The sequence below is a fragment of the Brassica napus genome, chromosome C2 (assembly GCF_020379485.1).
Source record: "Brassica napus cultivar Da-Ae chromosome C2, Da-Ae, whole genome shotgun sequence".
Taxonomy (NCBI): Eukaryota; Viridiplantae; Streptophyta; class Magnoliopsida; order Brassicales; family Brassicaceae; genus Brassica; species Brassica napus.
Window position 1 is genome coordinate 19,230,829 of NC_063445.1, and position 23,060 is coordinate 19,253,888.

Here is a 23,060-nt window from a genome sequence, read left to right on the forward strand (position 1 = left end):
CAGGGAACGGCGAGGAATAATGCATTCCTCAACGTTCTTAAAAAATATCACCATTCACAAGAAATAAATTAATGTATTCTCTAATGTTCTTAAAAAATATCACCATTCAAAATGAATACATTTTTCTTTTCATTCCCTACCATTTCTTTTTTTTTTAGAAAAATAAAGAATAAAAGTATTCCTTGTTAAATTTGAGAAGAAACAATTATTCCTTTTCATTCCTGCAATTTTATTCCTTTACGTTCATTTTCTATTCGTTCCTCTTGTTTCTAGAATGGTCACCAGTCGAACAGTCATATAGTAAAATATTTTCCTACCCCTTTTGATGTGTGAATAAACAAGCTATAATATTATTTTTTCCATGTACTTTGAATAACAACTCATCATCAATTTTCTTATAATATTATTGTGTATATGATGTGAACAAATATTATATAATTACTTGTAAAATATGTCAGTTAAATTCATATACGAGTCAATAAAATATTGGAGAATCTCTCTTTTTCTTCCACCATATAAACAGTGGAAAGCCATTCAAGTGGTCTGCCTCTCTTTCTTCTATCGCTGGTTTCTCTTCTTTTAATCCCTAACCTCAGAAAGAAAGAAAAAGAATCCAAATCTCCTTGAGAAAGATCAAACAAGCAATGACACCATCCATGGGTCGAGAAGATTCAAAGAAGCAAACAACTTCTCTCTCGCTAGAAACCATCCCCTCAACAAAACATTCTTGAAGTCGGAAGATGAACACGAAGGCGAAAACGGTTGGAAAAGGAGGGGTCAAAGTGGAATGAAAGCAAAAGTATGCTCAAGAGGACACTGGAGACCAACAGAAGATGCTAAACTCAAGGAGCTTGTTGCCCAGTTTGGTCCACAAAACTGGAACGCGTGATTGCTAACCACCTTCTTGGTAGATCAGATATATTTATTTGCTTTTATTTACCTACTGATTTCTTACATAAAATTCCGTAAATATAAGTGTTTTCCTTAAATACTAATAGAAAATAATAAAATTTGTTAAAAACAAAATGTCCAGATCTTTTTTTCCCACAAAAAAAATCAATCATTTTCTCCATTTAACCAAAACGGTATTTTCTCCAAAATTAATGCCTACTAAAGATTATATCTTTTATTCATAATAAATTAGACAAAAATATATTTTTGAGGATATAAGTATTTAATCATACACATCAGTGACATAGTAACTTGACCGTAACTAATTTGTATATTTTAAAGGGTAATTAATGTTGCGTCTTTGACTTCAGGCAAGAGTTGTAGATTGCGATGGTTTAACCAGCTAGACCCAAGAATAAACAAGACTGCCTTCACCGAGGAAGAAGAGTTAAGGCTTTTAGCCGTTCACCGAGCCTATGGCAACAAGTGGGCTTTGATCTCACGTCTCTTCCCTGGCCGGTCAGATAACGCTGTCAAGAACCATTGGCACGTCATCATGGCTCGACGGACTAGAAAAAGTCAACGACAACGTCATCAGCCTCCTCAGGCACCGTCAGGAAACGCTGAAATGGCAGTCTCTTCCCCGTATAATCAAGGCGATGAGTTCTTCGGTACGGTGGTGAATGGTACTTTCGTCAATGAAGAAGATGATGACGCTGACGATGACGATGCTTCAGCTGTCTCTACTTGTCCGACGGAGCTATCTCTCACTCCGCCTTCTTCAACTCACCAGCTTGGCTTCTTCAATTACGATAATACCCTCGCATCAGGTAACAATCTATGTAATTGATTGTTTTATTATGTTAATTATGTCGCACTATTACGAAAGCAGCCAACTCAATTTTTGAAAATAAAAAGATGCGGGGTCCGCTTCACTATTTGCACAGTGAATTCTATTTTTAACTTCCGTATAAACGAGATCGATCGTTTATAAAATACACCTCAATTTCTCTTCTCACTTTTAATAAACACTCTCTATCAGTGTTATTATTTCTACGGGTATAAATTTTGCCTTTATTTAAATTCTCGCGATACAATAAAATTCCAGTTCTTTTTATAACACGTTATTAGCACGATCGTTCTTCAATTTGGTAAAATTTATTTGTATCATTTATACCATGCTATAATGGTCGGTATACCGCCTCTACTATTATTTATATCATGTTATAATGGCCGGAATACCGCCTATATTATTTATTAGTAATTTAATTAATTTATTGGTTGGTCGAACCGCCTTATATTCTGTTTATTATTTATTGGTCGACCGATCCGCCTTATATATTTTGTTTATTATTAATTGGTCGGCCGAGCCGCCGTATAATTTATTTATTACTCTGCATTGACCGGCTGAGCCGTCGCATGATTTATTGTCATAACATAAATATTTCATTGCCATATTTTTTTACTTTTTATGAAATTTTATAGATTTGATTGACTGTTTAATACGATATTTTCAGACTGATTTTTGGTGCACTCGATTTAACACCAACGGTCACAAAGAAAAAATTTCAAAATTTTTATCTTTCTCCAACGGTCATGAACAGTGATTTTCATCTATAAATACAACTCATACTTCACTCATTTACTTCATCCAAAATATTTCATCTTCTCTCAAATATTTTCAAATCGCTCCATCCCGGTTTTTCATTGCAAGAAAGATGATTCGCATATTTTTGGTCTTATGTGCAATTTTTATTTTTGCTTCTATGTATGGTCTTTTTGTTGGAGAATTTGCTCCTAGAGAATTTATGCTTAATGTCGGTTTACTTTTCTATGTGTTGCTTCTCCTTGTAATTGCTTGCATGATTAATGTAAACGGTTCTTTTTAATATTAATAATATTCTAATAATTTTTATTTTGTGTCTTAGAAATACAAATGGAAGACGTAGAGAAGCTCCAATTTCCAGCTTTAGACATCACTGGTACCAACTACATTTCATGGATTACAAATGTTGAACTTCATCTTGAATCTCTTGGTCTATCCCAGACCGTTAAAGAGAATAATACTTCAACGCCTCAAGAAAAGGCTAAATCGGTGATCTTCCTTAGAAGACACCTTGATGAAAGTATTATTTATGACTATGCCAACATGAGAGACCCTAAAGAGCTATGGAAGTCTCTGAAAGATCATTTTGATCATCAGAAAGACATAACACTTCCACTTGCTCGGGATGAATGGCAGAGTCTGAGATTCCAAGATTTCGACAAAGTGATGAATTACAATTCTGATGTGTTAGGAATTGTGGCTAAATTGAGATACTGTGGTGAAACGATCACCGAATCTCAAATGCTTGAGAAGACATACACCACATTCCACAAGAGCCACATCACCCTGCAACAACAATACAGGTTGCGGGGATATACCAAATTTTCGGAATTGATTGTAGCTCTTCTCATAGCAGAAAAGAACAACGAGCTTCTGATCAAGAATCACATGACCCGTCCAACTGGTTCTAAACCGTTTCCTGAAGCAAACGCATTTGATGCGAAGAAACCACTAAGGGAAAATAATACCTTTCGGGCTCGCGGTCGCGGTCGTCAAAACTACCGTGGACGACGACGAAAGTACAATCCAAAAAATAGGAAGTCATTCCAGTGGGTCCGCTCTGAACAAACCCCTAAGGGAAAAGAACACCAAGGAAATACCTCCCAGAAGCGAGAAGAAGTTTGTTTCAGATGCGGTACTAAGGGACACTGGTCTCGTTTATGTCGTACCCCTGCACACCTTTGTGCTCTATACAAGGAGTCCGTCAAAGGGAAAGAAAAAGAAGTAAACTTTGCGGAAAACTCTCAGGGTACAACGCACCTCGATGCGTCTGACTTTGTGAATGATTTCGAAGAGACCGCTATCACGGAAGCTTAAGTGCCCATCATGTGACTCTTGAAATTCCACAATTATACCATAAATAATTGTTGTTTGTGAAAGATTAATGTATAATTATTGTGTGTGTTTTCACCTTTTTATGTATAATTATTGTGTGTTTAATGTTTCCTAATGATGTATAATATTTTATGAATAATATTATCTTATGTGTGTCTCAGAAATGGACATTACAAATGGAACATCAACCAAGATCAATACTAAAGATATTTGTATACCAGATAGTGGAACAACGCACACTATTCTGAAACACAGAAAATATTTTTCTGAACTAAAACCGACAAATATCACTGTTAACACAATATCGGGTCCTGCAGACTTGATTGAAGGGATTGGTAAAGACCATTTCACATTACCTAATGGGACAAAATTCTCGATAAATAATGCACTATTTTCTCCAAATTCTAAAAGAAATTTGTTGAGTTTTAAAGACATATATCTTCAAGGATTTGATACTCAGTCTGCAACTGAGGATGGAAAAAAGTATATGTATATTACTCTTGAGAAATCGGGAAAACAAAAGGTATTGGAAAAATTACCAAAACTCTCTTCTGGTCTGCATCATACATATATAAGTGCCCTTGAATCACATTTGGTGATTAAGGAAAATTCTGATGATTTTACACTATGGCATGATCGTCTTGGTCATCCAGGCACTACAATGAAGCGAAAAATCATCGAGAACTCACATGGTCATTCACTGAAACCCCAAGAAGTTTATCAAGGGAATAAAATGACATGTATTGCGTGTTCTCTTGGAAAGTTGATTATAAGACCATCGCCAACCAAAATAGAGAAAGAGTTACCAAAGTTCCTTGAACGAATTCAAGGCGATATTTGTGGACCTATACATCCACCTTGTGGACCATTCTATTATTTTATGGTAATGATCGACGCGTCGAGTAGATGGTCACATATTTGTCTATTGTCCTCTCGAAATTTGGCATTTGCGAGATTTTTATCTCAGATAATCAAACTAAGAGCTCAGTTTCCTGATTATCCGATAAAGAGAGTTAGACTGGACAACGCTGGTGAATTTACCTCTCAAGCATTCAATGATTATTGTATGGTAACTGGAATTGATGTTGAACACCATGTCTCTCATGTTCATACACAAAATGGTTTGGCTGAATCATTAATTAAACGTCTGCAACTGATTGCGAGACCATTGATCATGAAATCTAAACTTCCAACTTCCATGTGGGGACATGCTATTTTGCATGCAGAAGCACTGATTCGGGTGAGACCAAGTGCATATCACAAATACTCCCCAATACAGTTAGCATTTGGACGAGAACCAAATATTTCTCATTTAAGAATTTTTGCTTGTGCTGTATATGTGCCAATTGTACCTCCCCAACGTACAAAGATGGGACCCCAAAGGAGGTTAGGGATATATGTTGGTTGTGACTCTCCATCAATTATACGATACCTAGAACCGCAAACTGGTGACATGTTTACGGCACGATTTGTCGATTGTCATTTCAACGAGAAAGAATTCCCAACTCTAGGGGGAGACAATAAGCAAATAGGAAAAAAAATCAAATGGAGTGTACCATCGTTATTACACCTTGATCCTCCTACGAAACAGTCAGAACTAGAATTTCGACGTATCATGCATTTACAAAATATAGCAAATCAGCAACCTGATGCATTTGCTGATACCAAAATGGTAACTAAATCACATATACCCGCTGCAAATACTCCTGCTTGTATTGAAATACCACAAAACGGTAGAACGGCAGTTGAGACACGTGAATCAGGAACACGTTTAAAGCGCGGTAGACCTATTGGTTCAAAGGATAAACTTCCTAGAAAACGTAAGGAGTGTGAAAAGCATGATACTCCCAAAATAGCGGAAAATATTTTGGAAGAAGTGAATTGTGAATCTAACGACAATATAGAGCATCATGAATCTGAAGGAAATCACGAGATTTCTATCAATTACATCCATAATGGAAAGATATGGAAACAAAATGAGATGGATGATATTGATGACGTTTTCTCATACCTTTTAGCAAAGGAAATTAACGAAGAAAATGAAGATCCAGAACCAAAGTCTGTATATGACTGTCAAAAGAGACATGACTGGATAAAATGGAAAGATGCGATTCAAGTCGAACTAGATTCGCTTAACAAACGAAATGTATTCGGACCTATTGTGCTCACACTCAAAGATGTAAAACCTGTTGGATACAAATGGGTGTTTGTCCGAAAAAGAAATGAGAAAAACGAGATTACAAGATACAAAGCTCGTCTCGTAGCCCAAGGTTTCTCTCAAAGGCCAAGAATTGATTTTGAGGAAACTTATTCTCCTGTTATGGACGCAATCACATTTAAATTCCTGATGAGCCTAGCGGCCAATGAAAATTTAGAAATGCGTCTCATGGATGTCGTTACGGCATATTTATATGGATCATTAGATATTGATATCTATATGAGAATCCCCGATGGATTTAAAATGCTAGAAACGTTAAATTCCAAACCTAAAGAGTTATGTGCAATAAAATTGCAAAGATCATTATATGGGTTAAAACAATCTGGACGAATGTGGTATAATCGTCTCAGCGAACACTTAACAAAAGAAGGATACACGAATGATCCTATATGCCCTTGTGTTTTCATAAAGAAAACAACATCCGGATTTGTGATAATCGCGGTGTACGTTGATGATCTTAATATTATTGGAACTCAAAACGAAATCCAAAAGGCATCAAACTATCTGAAAGGAGAATTTGAGATGAAAGATCTCGGGCAGACAAAATATTGTCTAGGATTACAAATTGAGCATTCTCAAAAGGGTATATTTGTACCCCAGTCTACATATACCAAACGAGTATTGAAACGCTTTAACATGGATAAAGCAACTCTTCTTAGCACCTCGATGGTCGTTAGATCACTTAATGTTGAAAATGATCAATTTCGACCACCTGGAGAGAAAAAAGAGATACTTGGTCTGGAAGTACAATATCTAAATGCAATTGGAGCGCTGATGTACCTTGCAAATTGTACACGGCCTGATGTTTCATTTACTGTGAATCTTTTGGCAAGATTCAGCTCATCTCCAACTCGAAGACATTGGAATGGGATTAAACATGTTTTTCGTTACCTCCAAGGGACCATTGATTTAGGCTTGTTTTATCCTACAAGTTCAAAAGGTCAAATGATTGGTTTTGCAGATGCAGGTTATTTGTCAGATCCACACAAAGCTCGATCCCAGACAGGATATGTTTTTACAATTGGAGGCACTGCCATATCTTGGCGTTCTCAGAAGCAGACACTTGTTGCTACTTCTTCAAATCACGCTGAGATCATTGCACTCCATGAAGCAAGTAGAGAATGTGTATGGCTAAGATCAATAAGCCGACACATCTGTTCAAGCAGTGGGATTGAAGAAAATACGGAGCCAACTATTCTATATGAAGATAACGCGGCATGTGTTGCTCAAACGAAGGAAGGATATATCAAAAGCGATAGAACCAAACATATACCTCCGAAGTTCTTCTCATACACTTAAAAGCTCGAGAAGAATAAAGAGATCGAAGTAAAATATGTTCGATCATGCGACAATGCAGCCGACCTCTTCACAAAATCACTCCCTACCTCGGTATTCAGAAAACACATCCATAACATTGGAATGCGTTATCAGAAGGATCTATGATCGCTTATTCGAGGGGAAGCTTACGTGGTTGTACTCTTTTTACCTAACTATGGTTTTTCCCATTGGGTTTTACAAGAAAGGTTTTTAACGAGGCAACAAAGACGTTAAGCGAGAATGGATAGTGACACCGGTCCCCAAGGGGGAGTGTTACGAAAGCAGCCACCGCAATTGTTGAAAATAAAAAGATGTGGGGCCCGCTGCACTATTTGCACAGTGAATCCTACTTTTTAACTTCTATATAAACGATCGATTCGATTGTTTATAAAATACACCTCAACTTCTCTTCTCACTTCTAATAAACACTCTCTATCAGTGTTATTATTTCTACGGGTATAAATTTTTCTCTTATTTAAATTCTCGCGATACAATAAAATTCCAGTTCTTTTTTCCCGACCGCGAGCCCGAAAGGTATTATTTTCCCTTAGTGGTTTCTTCGCATCTAATGCGTTTGCTTCAGGAAACGGTTTAGAACCAGTTGGACGGGTCATGTAATTCTTGATCAGAAGCTCATTGTTCTTTTCTGCTATGAGAAGAGCTACAATCAATTCCGAAAATTTGGTATATCCCCGCAACCTGTACTGTTGTTGCAGGGTGATGTGGCTCTTGTGGAATGTGGTGTATGTCTTCTCAAGCATTTGAGATTTGGTGATCGTTTCACCACAGTATCTCAATTTAGCCACAATTCATAACACAGCAGAATTGTAATTCATCACTTTGTCGAAATCTTGGAATCTCAGACTTTGCCATTCAACCCGAGCAAGTGGAAGTGTTATGTCTTTCTGATGATCAAAACGATCTTTCAGAGACTTCCATAGCTCTTTAGGGTCTCTCATGTTGGCATAGTCATAAATAATACTTTCATTAAGGTGTCTTCTAAGGAAGATCACCGATTTAGCCTTTTCTTGAGGCGTTGAAGTATTATTCTCTTTAACAGTCTGGGATAGACCAAGAGATTCAAGATGAAGTTCAACATTTGTAACCCATGAAATGTAGTTGGTACCAGTGATGTCTAAAGCTGGAAATTGGAGCTTCTCTACGTTTTCCATTTGTATTTCTAAGACACAAAATAAAAATTATTAGAATATTATTAAAATTAAAAAGAACCGTTTACATTAATTATGCAAGCAATTACAAGGAGAAACAACGGATAAAAAAGTAAACCGACATTAAGCATAAATTCTCCAGGAGAAAATTCTCCAACAAAAAGATCATACCTAGAAGCAAAAATAAAAATTGCACATAAGACCAAAAATATGCGAATCATCTTTCTTGCAATGAAAAACCGGGATGGAGCGATTTGAAAATATTTGAGAGAAGATGAAATGTTTTGGATGAAGTAAATGAGTGAAGTATGAGTTGTATTTATAGATGAAAATCACTGTTCATGACCGTTGGAGAAAGGTAAAATTTTTGAAAAAGTTTCTTTGTGACCGTTGGTGTTAAATCGAGTGCACCAAAAATCAGTCTGAAAATATCGTATTAAACAGTCAATCAAATCTATAAAATTTCATAAAAAGTAAAAAAAATAAGGCAATGAAATATTTATGTTATGACAATAAATCATGCGACGGCTCAGCCGGTCAATGCAGAGTAATAAATAAATTATACGGCGGCTCGGCCGACCAATTAATAATAAACAGAATATAAGGCGGCTCGACCGACCAATAAATAATAAACAGAATATAAGACGGTTCGGCCGACCAATAAATAATAAACAGAATATAAGGCGGCTCGGCCGACTAATAAATAATATAGGCGGTATTCCGGCCATTATAACATGATATAAATAATAGTAGAGGCGGTATACCGACCATTATAGCAGGGTATAAATGATACAAATAAATTTTACCAAATTGAAGAACGATCGTGCTGATAAAGTGTTATAAAAAGAACTGGAATTTTATTGTATCGCGAGAATTTAAATAAGGGCAAATTTTATACCCGTAGAAATAATAACACTGATAAAGAGTGTTTATTAGAAGTGAGAAGAGAAGTTGAGGTGTGTTTTATAAACAATCGAATCGATCGTTTATATAGAAGTTAAAAAATAGGATTCACTGTGCAAATAGTGCAGTGGGCCTTACATCTTTTTTATTTTCAACAATTGCGGTGGATGCTTCAGTAACAAGAGCATCATTATCGCGGATGCTAAGCCCCGTCTCTTATGTTTTTTTTTAAAAAAATAATAATAATAATGCAAAAGACGTCGCTTAATTAAGCGCTACAAGAGACGTCCCTTACGGGACACGCGTCGTAACGCGACATCTCAGTCTCTCTCTCATCTCTCTTTCTCGACTGATTCGGTTAGATTCCGAAACTTCCACCACCGGAATCGCCGCCGTCTCAGTCGCTTCACCGCCTCCTCGTCCCGACCTTCCTCCCCAATGCCTCCTCCGTTGACAAATTGAAGAAAGTGGTTGAGGAAGGTAATGCCTACGGAGCTTTGCAGATGTACAAATCCTTCAGTGCCAGGTTCCTTCATTACCCAATTCATTAAGTATCGAAATACCTCTTTTTGATTCTGTTAATCGGTTAAAGTTTGGATCTTTGATGTTGTTTCTTACTTTTGAATATGAGATTAAAAACATTAGCCTTTTTTTTTTGTTTGCTCGGCAGATATGTTACGGGAAGGTACTTGCCATTATTGATTCTATTCTGGAAACATTAAGATCCATTAAATTAGAGATAAAGATTGAATTTTTTTTTGTTCTGTTTTGGTTTCAGAGGAAAGATCTGCAAAGAAGAAGAAGAGAAAGAACAAGGAGACAAAATCAGAAACAAAAGAAGAGAAGAGAGCAGAGAAGGATGAGAAGATCTTGCCAGAGGAGAAGAACACAACTTCTGTTGCGCTTCCTTGCATTAATAAGCTTCGAGACGAGTTGTCTTGTGCAGTACGAATCTGAATCTTGATACTTTTTCATCATTATTCCTTGATTAGTGTTCTTAAAATTGAAACTTTGCTTTGTGATTCTGCAGATTTGTCTTGAGATTTGTTATGAACCAAGTACTACAACTTGTGGACACAGGTACATCTTACTACACAACAAACACCACAGAGTTGTCATTGTGCGGTGAATTTGGTACTGACTTGTTGTCTTTTGTGAGTTAATGAGATTTAAAGCTTCGAACTTTATCTAACAATGGTGTTTAACATGCAGAAATGGCAAATACTGCACAGTTAATACAGTTCTTTGGAACACAATCCAGCTTATGTTCCCTAAAGAAGTGGAAGCATAGAGAGCTGCTGCTTCTGCTAATTTCCTAACCAAGGAAACGCCAATCCCTAGAGGTTGCAGAGAGATGATATCTCGAGGTTACTTGTGTCTGAAGAGAGAAGGAGGAGAGGCGTGAGGTTGGATCAAGATAGTGATGCAGCGTTTGCGTTGCGGTTACAGCGGCAGGAATTTGCGTCTGCCTTTGGCGGTACGGTGGCTGAGACAATTTCCACTTCTTCTTCATCAACGGCTCTAGCCTTTCTTTTGTTGTTACCTAAACAAATTTGATGTACTGATACAGGTTGCAGAGGGATGCATTGCCTCTTTTCAGTATGCTAAGAGTAAAATTTAAGTCTTGCATAGATAGAGAACCACTGCTTAACGAGGTATGCAAGATTAGTCTCTGCATGTTTTGATAATTATTATTATCTCCTTCCTTACTCTTGTTATCCCTCTTCTTTCAGACGCAGATAACAAACTCAAAGTGGTGAAAACTCCAAATGCTGTGAATCCCCTACCCCTTGTGCTTGGTTCTTTTGTAAGTTTTTCAATCTAAGAACTTGAATATAGAGTTAGATTGTACTATGTTTTAAGAAAAAGTTTAAGTTAATAAGAAAAATCAAAAAAAATTGGTGTTTAATTAAAATTTTTTTTTTTTAACTTTTAAATAAGAGACTTGCAATGGAGCAAATAAATTTCAAAGTCTCTTAATTCACTTTTACAATTAAAAAGTATTAAAAAAAAATAAGAGACCATTTAGGGTCTCTAGGATAATGTTGCTCTAAGGAGTTGTAGTACAATGTCACATTACTATTTCAATACAACAAAATTTCACGTGGGGGCTAAGAACATTATTTTGATAATTTTGCAGGTAAAGATGGTCAGTGTGTGCAGAGAGCAGAAGTAAATGGCAAATATAGTAAAAAGTTGGACCATCAAAATCACCACACAATCACGGTCAGTGAAAGAAAGGTGGAAGTGAAGATGAAGAGTGACCATTACTTATTTGATTTTCTTGGAGTTGGAGCTTTTTGATTAATATTATGAAGAATTTGGGTTCATGAGAAGGGAACTAATGGTTCGATAAAGAAAATTGGTTCAGTTTCTTTTGTTTACCTGGTTAAGTCTTAGCCATGTTTGTTTAGCATTTTAATGTGGGCTTTGGTAGAAGTTAGCCGGGTAGGAGTGAAAAAAAAAGCAAAACAAAAATTGAATAACTTCCTAAAAGTCTGTAATCAACAAATAAGCCTTCTACGTTGCTGATCTTGTTCCCAGCTAGGTATAGTTCTTTGATCAGTGTAAAGTTTGATAAACCTGATGAGTTAGCTTAAAGTTAAGACAGGAACCAAACAAGCAACTGTACAGTTCTGGTAATGACTGCAATCTTTACCTTGTCCAATGCGAGAAATACGGTTGTAACTAAGATCAAGCACTCTTAAGCGTGTCAGTTCTCTCAGTCCTTCGATTACACTGATCTTGTTCTTGGATAGGTTCAACGCATGAAGGCCCTTTGGAAGCGATGCAGGAGTAATTTGAACTGTAATTAGTAGAACATTGTCTATTAACCACACACACATATAGTTGAGACCAGAGGCATGGGTAACCGTGAACCAAACCAAATTCACAAATAACCGAACAGTTTCTAAATTTCTATACAAAAAACTGACCCGAGAATAGGATGGATAACCAATGTAATACAATTTATATTTAAAAATATTAATTATATTTAGTTTTAAAATTACCAAATATTTTAAAGATACTATTTATAACCGAAACACCAAAAAAATAAACTTCAAATATTGTTTATCTGAAATATTTGAAATTATCTGAATCATTCAAAAGAACCGAATAAACCAAATAGTTTTATTCGAAATATTTAAATTTATCCGAATTATCCGATAACTAGTTCAAAGAAACAGAAAAATCTGATTTTAAACCTGTATGAATTAAAAAAAAAAAACCGAATTGTCTGAATTAACCAGAAAACCAGAGCCGAATTTAAACCAAAACTTGTCGGGGTATTAGCCGGTTCCTACAATTGTTACTCGAACCGAATCGAAAATCGAAAGAACCCAACCAATCAAATTTTCATAAATAATCGAACGGTTCTTATATTTCTAAAACTGAAAACCAAAAACCAAAACAACTGAACCGAAATCGAAAACCGAACTTCCATGCCTAGCTGAGACTATCTACAAGCTTACCTATGAAGTTGTTGGATAAATCAATGGACTTGAGGCTGGTGAAATGTGAGATGCTTGGGACAGCTTTCAAGCCTATGCTCGAGATGTGAGCCATGCTTGAGGATTTGCTCAGGGACTGGATTAAGCTGTTTGCATGCACTATGGCCTCTGAGTCATTTACATTTCCTGAGGGTGATCTCACCATCTTAGAAGAAGCCATGAAGCTGGGCTTGTCCTCTTCCTCGTTTACTGGAATCACTGTGTCTACATCTAGTCCTCTTACCCACTTATCCACTCGTTTCATCGAAGAGGACTCCGCAGAGAACGCTACCCACTGATTCTTATGAAATTGGTGGTTGTCTGCAGAATCTTGATGGCTAGTTTGGCTTTGCTCAGCAAAGTCAGAGGTGTAACCAGACTGGTGATTGTTGCCTGAAGACTTTAGGGAGACAAGGTGTTTGTGAAGGTTCCTATGACTCCAGAGGAAGAGTTTCCACCATAGCCTCCTGCTTCCTGAGGGAAGTATCTGCATTGATGAATGTTTCTTGAGCATCACTCCATCTGCACTTCTATGTGACCTAACTGACTTGGTCTCGAAGCTATCTCTCGGGTCATGGAAAGCACGAGGATCAGCGCCGTTGAACTTGCTTAGAGTGGAGCAAGATCGTTTGAGCTTAGGTGAAGCCACCCAAGACGTGGCTCTACCTAAGCCAGGATCGCTGACGTGGCCGCTTTCTTCAACATCATGTTCATTTTCAGAACAGTCTGTCACTTCCTTACCTAGCTCCTTACTTGGAGACGCAACCGGTTGTTCTTGAACTTGGAATTTAGGAGAGTCGTTTTCATCGCGTTCATCTTCACCATCATATGAGTCTTGCTCCCTAGGGCTGTCCTTGTGATCAATGAACTTGTGGTGGATCACGTTGGTGTTAGGCTCGTCCTTCTCTAGAGGCTTCACTGGCTCTTCACGTCTGATCTGAAGGATTCTTTGTGTTCTTGGTGTCAGAGTAGGTTTTGGATTCCTCTGTTTAGGTCAACAAATGAACTATTGTATTAGATTCTTACTAAACATCCAACTTAAAATTAATTGGCAATAAATGAATTGATTCCAAAATAAACATGGATCTTAAACTAAATAAATGAATTGATTCCAACATACACATGGATAACTTTGACATCAAATACCATATTCAGTTTGAGTTAATCATGACTTTTTAACTTAAAATCTATTAACGAGTCCTAATCTTTATATATTAGTTTTTTATTTAGTTATCTATGTGGAACATATTCATTCATTGACAAATGGAAACATCTCAAACATAAATAACTTGCCTGAAAAATTCATAAACAAACACAAAGTCACCTGAAAATTTTCATGAGAACACATTTTATCAAAAAAAAAAAAAAAAAAAAATTCATGAGAACACCACAAAGTCCAACAGAGGCCATAAAAGGAATTAACTTACCTTGTTTTTCTTTTTACCGATCAATCCAGCAAAGCAGCTGAACATCTTTATGTTTTTGTCGGAGATTAAAGCTTAACCGTAATCTACTGGAAGCTTGGGAAGCACCAACCCGATAAATAAAAAGGGATAAATGACGCCGGAAAAAGAGGAGGCAGTTCTTGAGCCGACCACCGCCGAAACCGCTGATGTGTCGGCCAGAGTTTCTGAAATTTCACCGTATTTTGTTTTCAGATTATCTGTTTAGATGACAGCCACTAAACCAAAACAGAGAAGAAGAGAAGAAGAAGAAGACTTATGAAAAGGACGAGTTTTACAGAGCATGCAGGAGAGCCACATGTAACTATATTCTATGGTTTGTTTATATCGCTTCGGTCTTAAAGACATATAAAAGTTGTGTGTACGTATTTAGTATATCATTCTTTACTATAAAAATAGATAAGCTCATTCGTATTTTTTTTTTGAACATTTAGTTATTGTATTTCTTCTTCTTTTGTTAACAAATGTAATTCAAGAATCATATGGTCCTTTGGTCAAAAATAAAAACAAATGTAATTTAAAGTGCATATAATGTTAGATAGCTACAAAATTATGCGAAGAGTCCGCGGCTAAGACACGGAGTCAATGATTTCAATTTTCTTATTATATTATTTCCACAAAGTATAATAGAATAACATTCTCATCGCGTTCAGGAAACAAGATTAGTTGGTGACTGAAAAATTAATAAAATATAAATGTATGATATTTTTTAATCGATAGTGCGAAATTCTTTTCGCCATCAAAAATATTTCACAACACATTATGATTGCAATAGTAGTGAGCAAATTTGAAATCCACATATGTAAATTGAATTATTAACTTTTAGCTAATAAAGCTGCATATCATTGCACCACACAAATTTTTATTATATTTTGTTGCAATATTTTAGAATATTCCCATATATATTTATTTTTTGAAGTTTGAAAGATTTATAAATGCTATTGGATTCTTAGTGTATGTTATGTACCAAAATCCAAACTACTATCCCAAAATTAGGAATGTCTTTCAAACTCGATCATACACAATATACTTCCAGTTCAGATATATAATACTACTATAAAAAACGAACTATTAAATGTTGAGATAAAAACGAACTATTAAATGTTGAGATCGTGTTTTTCTTTCTAAAAGCTCTAAAGAAAAGACAATCAACATTAGCCAGAGCTTTTATTTAGAACACGAAAAAGAAAAGACAAAACGACTGAAAGACAGTAAGAGAACGTAAGCATCAGGTCCGGTAGTTGCGTCGGGTAGCCGCAAGTAACGGCGTCCATCCAATCGCCGGTGAACTTCTCTCTTGGGATTCAATACTATCCGTCCATGGCAGATATTTACAGGTCCTACCATCATACGTGCAGCTGTACGTTGGACCCAGTGATGAAGTGGCTATGTCTCATTAAGTAGAAGACTACATCCAATTAATGGTCCCTCGTGTCACATACTTTAAAACACTCAAATCATTCAAGCAAAAACAAACACTCTCATGACACATGCATATGAGTGATATAGCAGTTGAAAATATTGTCTCATAACGTTATTTCGACAAAGAAAACAAATATTTTTTTTGAAGGTGATATTATATTGGTGAATAACCAAACAATACAATCCTATAGTACTTGACTCTATCTTTTTTTTCTGCTAAAATTGACACTATCATTGATATTGATGCATAACAGTATATATGGCTATTTCTGAATTAGTATGGTCGATTAAAAAATAGCGACGTATATTGGTAAATTCTTTAAATGATGCTTACCTCGTAGGAAATAACGTACGTTAACGTTGGTTTTCTGTTTCTAGAAAGTCATTGCTCTTTCCGTTTTATATTGTAAATAGTTTTATAGAATTTTTTGTGTTTCAAAATATAAATAGTTTTTATATTTCTAGATAATTTTTATATATATTAGATATAGTATGACCAATCAAACAAAATAAACATGTTTATGATTGTTAAATCATATCTAATCTATATATTAAATAATATTTTTTTAAAAAATAATAATTTTTTTAATTTTTGTGTGTTTTAGGTAAAACTACCCCTTTTTTTTAATAACAGGTAAAACTACCTACATTAGAAAAAACAGAGGGAGTATTTTTGTTTATAGGTTCCCTCTCACTTTCTTTTGAGAAAACGTGAAACATGGCACACATTAAGCATCACACAATCTCGACAAATTTATTATTTCAAAACAAATCCCTACCGGTTATATGCAAATACACAAAGTGTACGTAAGCGACATGGAAAAGTTTATAAACATGTTGTCCTTGTTTTATATACGTGTCGTGTAAAATTACGAAAACCATAGTAAAGAATATATCCAATTAGGGGTGGACACTTTACCCGATATCCGAAATGGCATCCGAACCCGATCCGAAAAACCCGAACCGAAATCTGAACCGAAGTAGCAAAATACCCGAACGGGTATTGAATAAGGAGAGATTGGATACCCGAATCCGAACGGATAATACCCGAATCCGAATGGATATCCGAAGATAACCGAACATATGTATAATTAACCTTATATTTCTAGTTTACATCTCTCATTTTATATAAAATATTTATATTGATATTACGCATACTTTAATTTCATAGGTTAAATCACTGGTGGATGCATGTATTTATGTCTAAGAGTAGCGGTTGAAGGCGGAAGATTAAGGTTTAAGAGTACAAATCATAATATTCAAGTGTTGAAAAAGATAATTTGAATCTTCGCCGTTGTTATTGGAGATTGCCGGAGTTGAAGCTCAGAATTTTCGTTGGTGGAGTTTGGACTTTCCAGATGCATGTATTTGTAATCTGTATTCTATCTCTTGGGTCTAAGAGCATCCTTATCGCAAAAGCTATTAGATTAGTTTTTTAAAATTTATTTTTTTTTTTGATTTTTTTTTTAAAACCAATTAATCGTGGGTCGCCACGTATACGTAGGACTCACATACAGTATAAGAGGCAACTCTTGTGGAAGAGGTGAGAGGATGAGTTTTTTTAGAAAAAGTAAGCTCCACCTGGAACCCACCACCTGAAAAATAGCTAAGAGTTTAGCGATAATAATGCTCTAATGAAAGCAAATGTTGACAAAGAAAATAAAAAACTATTTATCATACAAATTTAAAAGAAAACTGATTTAGCTTAAATGTTTGATTAAAAAGTCAAAAATATTTTTTCAAATATTTTTGGTGTTTTTAACATTGTTTAATTTATGATAGACATTATTTCAAACTCGGCTTACTAGATATATAAGTTTGGCACACGTTAGGATATCTGAACAATTTCGGTTTACATGATACAAAAGCAAAATGATAATAAATAACAAATTAAAACATAACGAAAAGCAAGAGCTGCTGCTGATAACTTAGTAACAAGTTCACCACTCTAGGTTTGAGATTAACGTCCTTTAGTAAGAAAAGTCCAAAATCCGTCCGGATAGCTTTCTTCATATGATTGCTCTACAATTTATGACACAATTTTGAGTATTTGGAAACTTGAACACATGCTATTCTTTCTCTTCAATCTCGTATAATTATTAATTAAGAAAGAAAAGAACTTGCCTAGGCAAATGATGTCGATCGTACTCAGCTAATTGACACAGCCTCTCGTTCTCACCTGATAAAACCATCTGCTCACGAATTTCATTTTCCTGCGAGTGGATAAAGTTAAGCAGGGTTCTTAATTGCTCAAATAGTTTGGACAAACAAAGAAGATAGAAAAAGTTAAGCATGCTTACTTCTTGTGCATGTTCTTCATCACTTGAGAGATGAGCCCTGAACTTATCAATGCTTTTGGTATTAAAGCCGACACACAATCTGCAATAGAACTCATTAGGCAAAACTCAAGGCTGCAACACTCTTGCATCTCTTTATATAGATAATATAATTTTCTAAACTCATTAGGCAAAGCACTTCCTAATCCTATCTCACATAGGATTACTCTTAACCTAGTAATCAAGTTATCTTAAAGAGAATCCCAACAGTAGATTGATCGTTCCCACTTCCACTGCTGCTGCAGTTCTGAAGTAGTCTTTTTTCCCCTGAAGAAGTGGGAATGTAACAAAAAAAAATAAAAAAACGCAAGTAAGCTTGGAGACAGACAGAAGAGTGATGAAGAACATGCACAGAAAAAATAATTACACGAGCATGAAAAATAATTAACAGAAGTGGATGTGAGAGGACCTGAAAGTATGCTTTCCCAGAGCCATTCAGCAGAAGTGAGCAGGTATGACATTTTGTAAGGCCTAAACGAATAAGCCAGAAAAAAGTTGTAATTATTCTCTTGTAGTAGCCCGACAAGACCACAATCCAAGATCTCCACATTATCCGATATGAGCATGATTATAGCAGCTGTTTGAGGAGGATTATTACGATGCCATTCCAACATATCGCTAAACATTCGCGAGTATGTGACATCTATATATCATCAAACAATAAAAAGCATTTCAGTGAGGGTAGAAATATTTAAACCCTACAAATTAAATTCAAAGGAAGCAGCTAACCGCTAACGGTATGTGCAATATCGACACCAGTGGAAGAGAGAGCTTGTAGGGGAGTATGTTTATGGTCGCCATAGGCAGTGATGGAGACAGGACCATAGTAGCCAAGTTCCTTGACTGCCGCTTCTATACTCGGACGGACCTGACGAGCATCATAACCTTGGGGTATCGGACAGTCAAACAAGTCCCACCACACCTGTATTTTAGCTGTGGCAAATTCAGGCGTCGCCTTGTAGTTTCTTCCCCAATCCTCCGTGTAACGTATGAGTTTGTGGTCCGTAGGGTTCACATACTCCTGCGCAGGAGTGGGAATAGTTAGATAATGCAATGATACACGCAAAGAGAAAGAAAGAGAGAGAGAGAGAGGATGCTTACTTCCCGTGAATGACTGTAACTCAGAGAGATGCTTCCTGAATTTCTTCAGGTATCCACTATTGTAATTGCACGATTTGCAATAAAACATGGCACCACCCTGAACACCAGCAGCAGGTGGTGAGCTGCTTAGTAATTTTTTCCAGCACCACTGTTCACTAATGGAGAGAACCATATATTCTGGCTCAACTGAATAAGCCAGAAAAAGTTGTGTAGGGTCCGTTGCTGTAGCCGGACCAGATCCCAGGTGGATTTATCTCCCACCTGATCTGATATGATCATCATTGTAGCAGGAGGAGGATTCAGACGTCGCCATTTCACCAAATCCTCATACATGAAGTAGGATGTGCTCTCTGTTTCAGTTTTTTTCTTTCTTTTAATTAGTCATATCCAAACTAATAAACATACTATAATATATATATATAAAGTTGTAGAGATAAATAACCAACCGGATTTGGTATGTGCTACAGAGACTCCAGTGGATAAGAGCCCTTTCAGTATGTGATCAGGGGTTTGTGTTTGGTCGCCATAGGCAGTGATGGAGACAGGGCCAGAGTAGCCTTGTTCCTTGAACGCTGCTTCTAAACTCGATCGGACCTGACCAGCCTCATAACCCTCCGGAATCGGACAGTCCTTCATGTCCCACCACACCGCTATGTTAGCCGTCGCCTTCATTCTGTGAACACCTTTTTAACAAATCACACACACAACTCCTCCTTTGGTTCTAGGGCTTCCGTATATATACATCAAACTATGAAATCGGATAGTCCACCACCTTTTTGTAATATTTACTTTTTGTTATGACAAATCTTATTCTTAATTTGCGAAACGCATAAAAAAAATCTTTAAATTGACATCTACTAACATTTTAAATGTTGAAGTTTTTCGGTTAGTACTTCAAACTTTTAAAGTGGCAGTTGTATCTTAAAAACTTTCAATTTGACTTATTTTTCCATCTAATAAAAAAATAACATATTGTACAAATAAAATACGTTGATGTGTAAGTCTTTTTTTTCAAAAACAATAAATAATGAATATCATGTTAACAAAACTAACAAAATCAAGTTAGAAGATCCTAAAAGTCAATTGTGGAACACGAGATGAATGCGATTTTTAGTTTGCCAGAAAGAATATGAGATACATAGGGTCAATAAAGAAAACATAGGATCAATAAAGAAAAAATACAGTGAATGCAGCCAACAGCGGCCTTCCAATGATTATAATATGAAAAGTACCAAACACAAATCTATATATAATAGCAAATTGATGACATCTTCAATCTCCCTGTAAATAGCTTACGTCATCACAAATAGTCGTATTTGGCATCTTTCCCGAATCGTTTCAATCTCAAACAACACAACCCTTCATATTAGGCATCTTTTTCTGAATCATTGCATTCATAAACAACACAACCCTTCAGTCACACCCAGCGCCGGTCCATGAGTGTTCAGTGCCCTAATCAAAACTAAAATACAAACATTAATCAGCTGGATAAAAAAATTTCTTCTTAAATGGACAAATTTAGCTTTGAAAAAAAACTGGATAAAGATTTTGTGCTCCACGCCACCGCTTCTATCGCCTACCCAGAGGACCGGGCCTGGTCACACCTCTCTAAACAATATATGTATACCTACGTTGCCTATTTTTACATATGATGCACGGTACACGTCAGCCGTCTCTTGTACGGAACACTTCAGAAACATCCCGAGAAAAGTTGTGTATGTACACGTCCCTTTCTCATTTTTTTTAAACACCAAAAGACACATTCCTTTCAAAATAAAATTTCTTAACAAAATTATATTTTATATCTTTATTACTTTCTTTTGAATAGTGTAGATTGCTTCCTCTAAATTGACAGTGCATAATCTTCTTTAATCTTCTTGAAGAAGATTAGAAAGAAAAAAAGAGATTGCTTCCTTATGAAATTTAATGGGTGGGTTTTAGACTAAAACTTTTAGTATTAATGTATATCATCATCAGCTACCGCTTTCAACGGTATGTCTTAATATTTCATTTTTGAATCGTTGCTTCTCAAAAGACACGACTCTTTCTCATTTTTTTTGAAACCAAAAGACACAACCCTTTCAAAATAAAATTTCTTACAAAATTTATATATTATCTTTGTTACATTCTTTTGCCATTGCTCTTACCCCCATTCAATTTTATGTCCTACAATCTACAAGTTTTCTGCGTCACTTACGGTGGCAATTTTCTGCGTCACTTACGGTGGCTATAGCGGTTTCAATCGATATCTTTTTAGATGAAGTGAACAAAAAAAAAGCCAAAAAAGTTGTGAGTCATCGAAGTACACTTCCCAGTACATTTTGCACCCAAAAGGAGAAAAAAGTATGAATCAATTAACAGCTTTTTGTTTTTGATCATATGTTTGTTGATAACCCAAGAGAGATATGATGGGATTAATGAGATCACCAACAGCATAAAAAAGCCATCGATAAAAACATGAGAAACATACGGTAGACTAAACGGTAGACGATATAAAGAAGAAAAAAATCGATTCTTCATCAAAAGATGAACGATACACGAGAAACATCAATGAGAGATTATTCTTTTTTTTTTTGCAATAATCACGTGGAAAAGGTTTGGTGCCTGTTGGCTCTTATTTCGCCGTCAGAGAAGATGACGGTTTCTAATATTCTCCTCTCTACACGAGGAAATCTATTTTTTAGTTTTTACTGGTTTAGATTAATATTTACACGTGAACTATATATGTAAGTTTTACAAATATATATATATATATAAGGCATATGTTCGTTAAAATAAATTCTTCTCTTACAATGGTTACTTTATTTTATGATTATTCTATATTGTTCTTAAAAAGACTATCTTCTATCGCGGAGAATTCTATGAAACATATATTTTGTACTCTATTTCCGTTACATAATATTTTGCACCCATCATTTTTTTTCTAAAATTAAGTTAATTTAATTTCGTATTTTTGGGTTATAATATGGGGGAACTCACTTTTAAGTTTTCTTATATCACCATTCTATATAGGATTTTTTAAATTAAATGTTTCTGAAAATAATATGTAAATATATGATTTCAGTAAAATTATTAATAATATATATATATATAGCATAACTTATTACAACCAAAATCTTATATTATTTGGTTTATATGTACAAAGGGGTATATATATATAAATTATTAATCTATAATAAAACAATTGTATATAATAGTAAACCTGTCTTTTTTTAACCGTTGATATCATCATTTTTTCATAGAGAAAATAATTAATTAACATCCAACATTGGAGTTTGTTCCTAATCTATAATAATCTAATGGTCATGATTTCATTTCCTTAGTATGATATTATAGTTTCACTTAATCAAAAGACATGTTTATTCTTTGAAGAGTTGCATATTTCCAAAAACTTAACTATTGAACCCTTTTATAATTGAAAAGTTTTATATTTTCATAAACTTAATCAGTGAAACCGTTGAAAAAAAAAAAAAAATCAGTGAAACCTTTCATAATAGAAACTTAAAAAAAAAATCATCCACTTGAGCAAGACATGTTTATTCATTAAAGAAGTATATTTTCAAAAATTAACCATTAAATCCTTTCATTAAACTCTTTCCTTGAACCTTTTCATAATAAAATAGGTGTATATTTTTTAGAAAGTTAACCATTCGACCACATCTTACTGAAACTTATAAAAAAAATTATATATTGTCTCTTCATCCTATCTCTGTTTCTTTCTTTCTTGAATCTCTATATCTGCTCACTCCTACATTATCGGGATATTCCTCAAAACCATAAAAAATGTCCGGGGTATAAAAATTGAAAC

At 35.3% G+C, this 23,060-nt stretch overlaps 3 protein-coding genes, 1 long non-coding RNA gene and 1 other non-coding gene across 7 annotated transcripts; 2 read left to right on the top strand and 3 right to left on the bottom strand.

Annotated features, from left to right (window-relative positions):
* Window positions 1-787: 787 nt before the first annotated feature.
* LOC106355546 lies at window positions 788-3,942 on the top strand. Its single transcript, XM_048748809.1, has 3 exons — window positions 788-885; window positions 1,234-1,721; window positions 2,820-3,942. The coding sequence occupies exons 1-3, from the start codon at window positions 788-790 to the stop codon at window positions 3,812-3,814; spliced, it is 1,581 nt and encodes a 526-aa protein (XP_048604766.1). The 3' UTR covers window positions 3,815-3,942.
* A 4,234-nt stretch (window positions 3,943-8,176) lies between these two features.
* On the bottom strand, window positions 8,177-8,539 carry LOC125582225. The gene has a single exon (XM_048748810.1). It carries the CDS (start codon window positions 8,537-8,539, stop codon window positions 8,177-8,179), a length of 363 nt encoding a protein of 120 aa, XP_048604767.1.
* Window positions 8,540-9,309: 770 nt separating this feature from the next.
* On the top strand, window positions 9,310-11,844 carry LOC106352946. 3 transcript variants are annotated; one of them, XR_007319036.1, is made up of 7 exons: window positions 9,310-9,965; window positions 10,218-10,384; window positions 10,470-10,573; window positions 10,652-10,916; window positions 11,010-11,094; window positions 11,173-11,246; window positions 11,580-11,844. It is a non-coding gene; the product is annotated as an uncharacterized LOC106352946 (long non-coding RNA). The 3 variants fall into 3 exon arrangements; XR_001271759.3 differs by having other exon boundaries at window positions 9,316-10,384; XR_001271760.3 differs by having other exon boundaries at window positions 9,316-10,384; window positions 10,470-10,519.
* Window positions 11,793-14,759, bottom strand: LOC106352944. Its single transcript, XM_013792597.3, has 4 exons — window positions 14,358-14,759; window positions 12,913-13,915; window positions 12,099-12,245; window positions 11,793-12,022 (listed from the first exon to the last, which is right to left on the bottom strand). Exons 1-4 carry the CDS (start codon window positions 14,400-14,402, stop codon window positions 11,880-11,882), a joined length of 1,338 nt encoding a protein of 445 aa, XP_013648051.1. The 5' UTR covers window positions 14,403-14,759; the 3' UTR covers window positions 11,793-11,879.
* Window positions 14,760-17,951: 3,192 nt separating this feature from the next.
* LOC106422637 lies at window positions 17,952-23,060 on the bottom strand. The gene is made up of 6 exons (XR_007319035.1): window positions 19,699-23,060; window positions 19,212-19,602; window positions 18,881-19,127; window positions 18,561-18,794; window positions 18,116-18,418; window positions 17,952-18,028 (listed from the first exon to the last, which is right to left on the bottom strand). It is a non-coding gene; the product is annotated as an uncharacterized LOC106422637 (transcript).

Coding starts and splice junctions, on each gene's coding strand:
- LOC106352944 (XM_013792597.3), bottom strand. CDS start 14,402: ATGTTCAGCTGCTTTGCTGGATTGATCGGTAAAAAGAAAAACAAG. Junction 13,916..14,357: donor TCGGTAAAAAGAAAAACAAG/GTAAGTTAATTC, acceptor TGACCTAAACAG/AGGAATCCAAAACCTACTCT. Junction 12,023..12,098: donor TATTTCTCGCATTGGACAAG/GTAAAGATTGCA, acceptor CTAACTCATCAG/GTTTATCAAACTTTACACTG.
- LOC125582225 (XM_048748810.1), bottom strand. CDS start 8,539: ATGGAAAACGTAGAGAAGCTCCAATTTCCAGCTTTAGACATCACTGGT.
- LOC106355546 (XM_048748809.1), top strand. CDS start 788: ATGAAAGCAAAAGTATGCTCAAGAGGACACTGGAGACCAACAGAAGAT. Junction 886..1,233: donor GGTCCACAAAACTGGAACGC/GTGATTGCTAAC, acceptor TATATTTTAAAG/GGTAATTAATGTTGCGTCTT. Junction 1,722..2,819: donor CGATAATACCCTCGCATCAG/GTAACAATCTAT, acceptor TTTGTGTCTTAG/AAATACAAATGGAAGACGTA.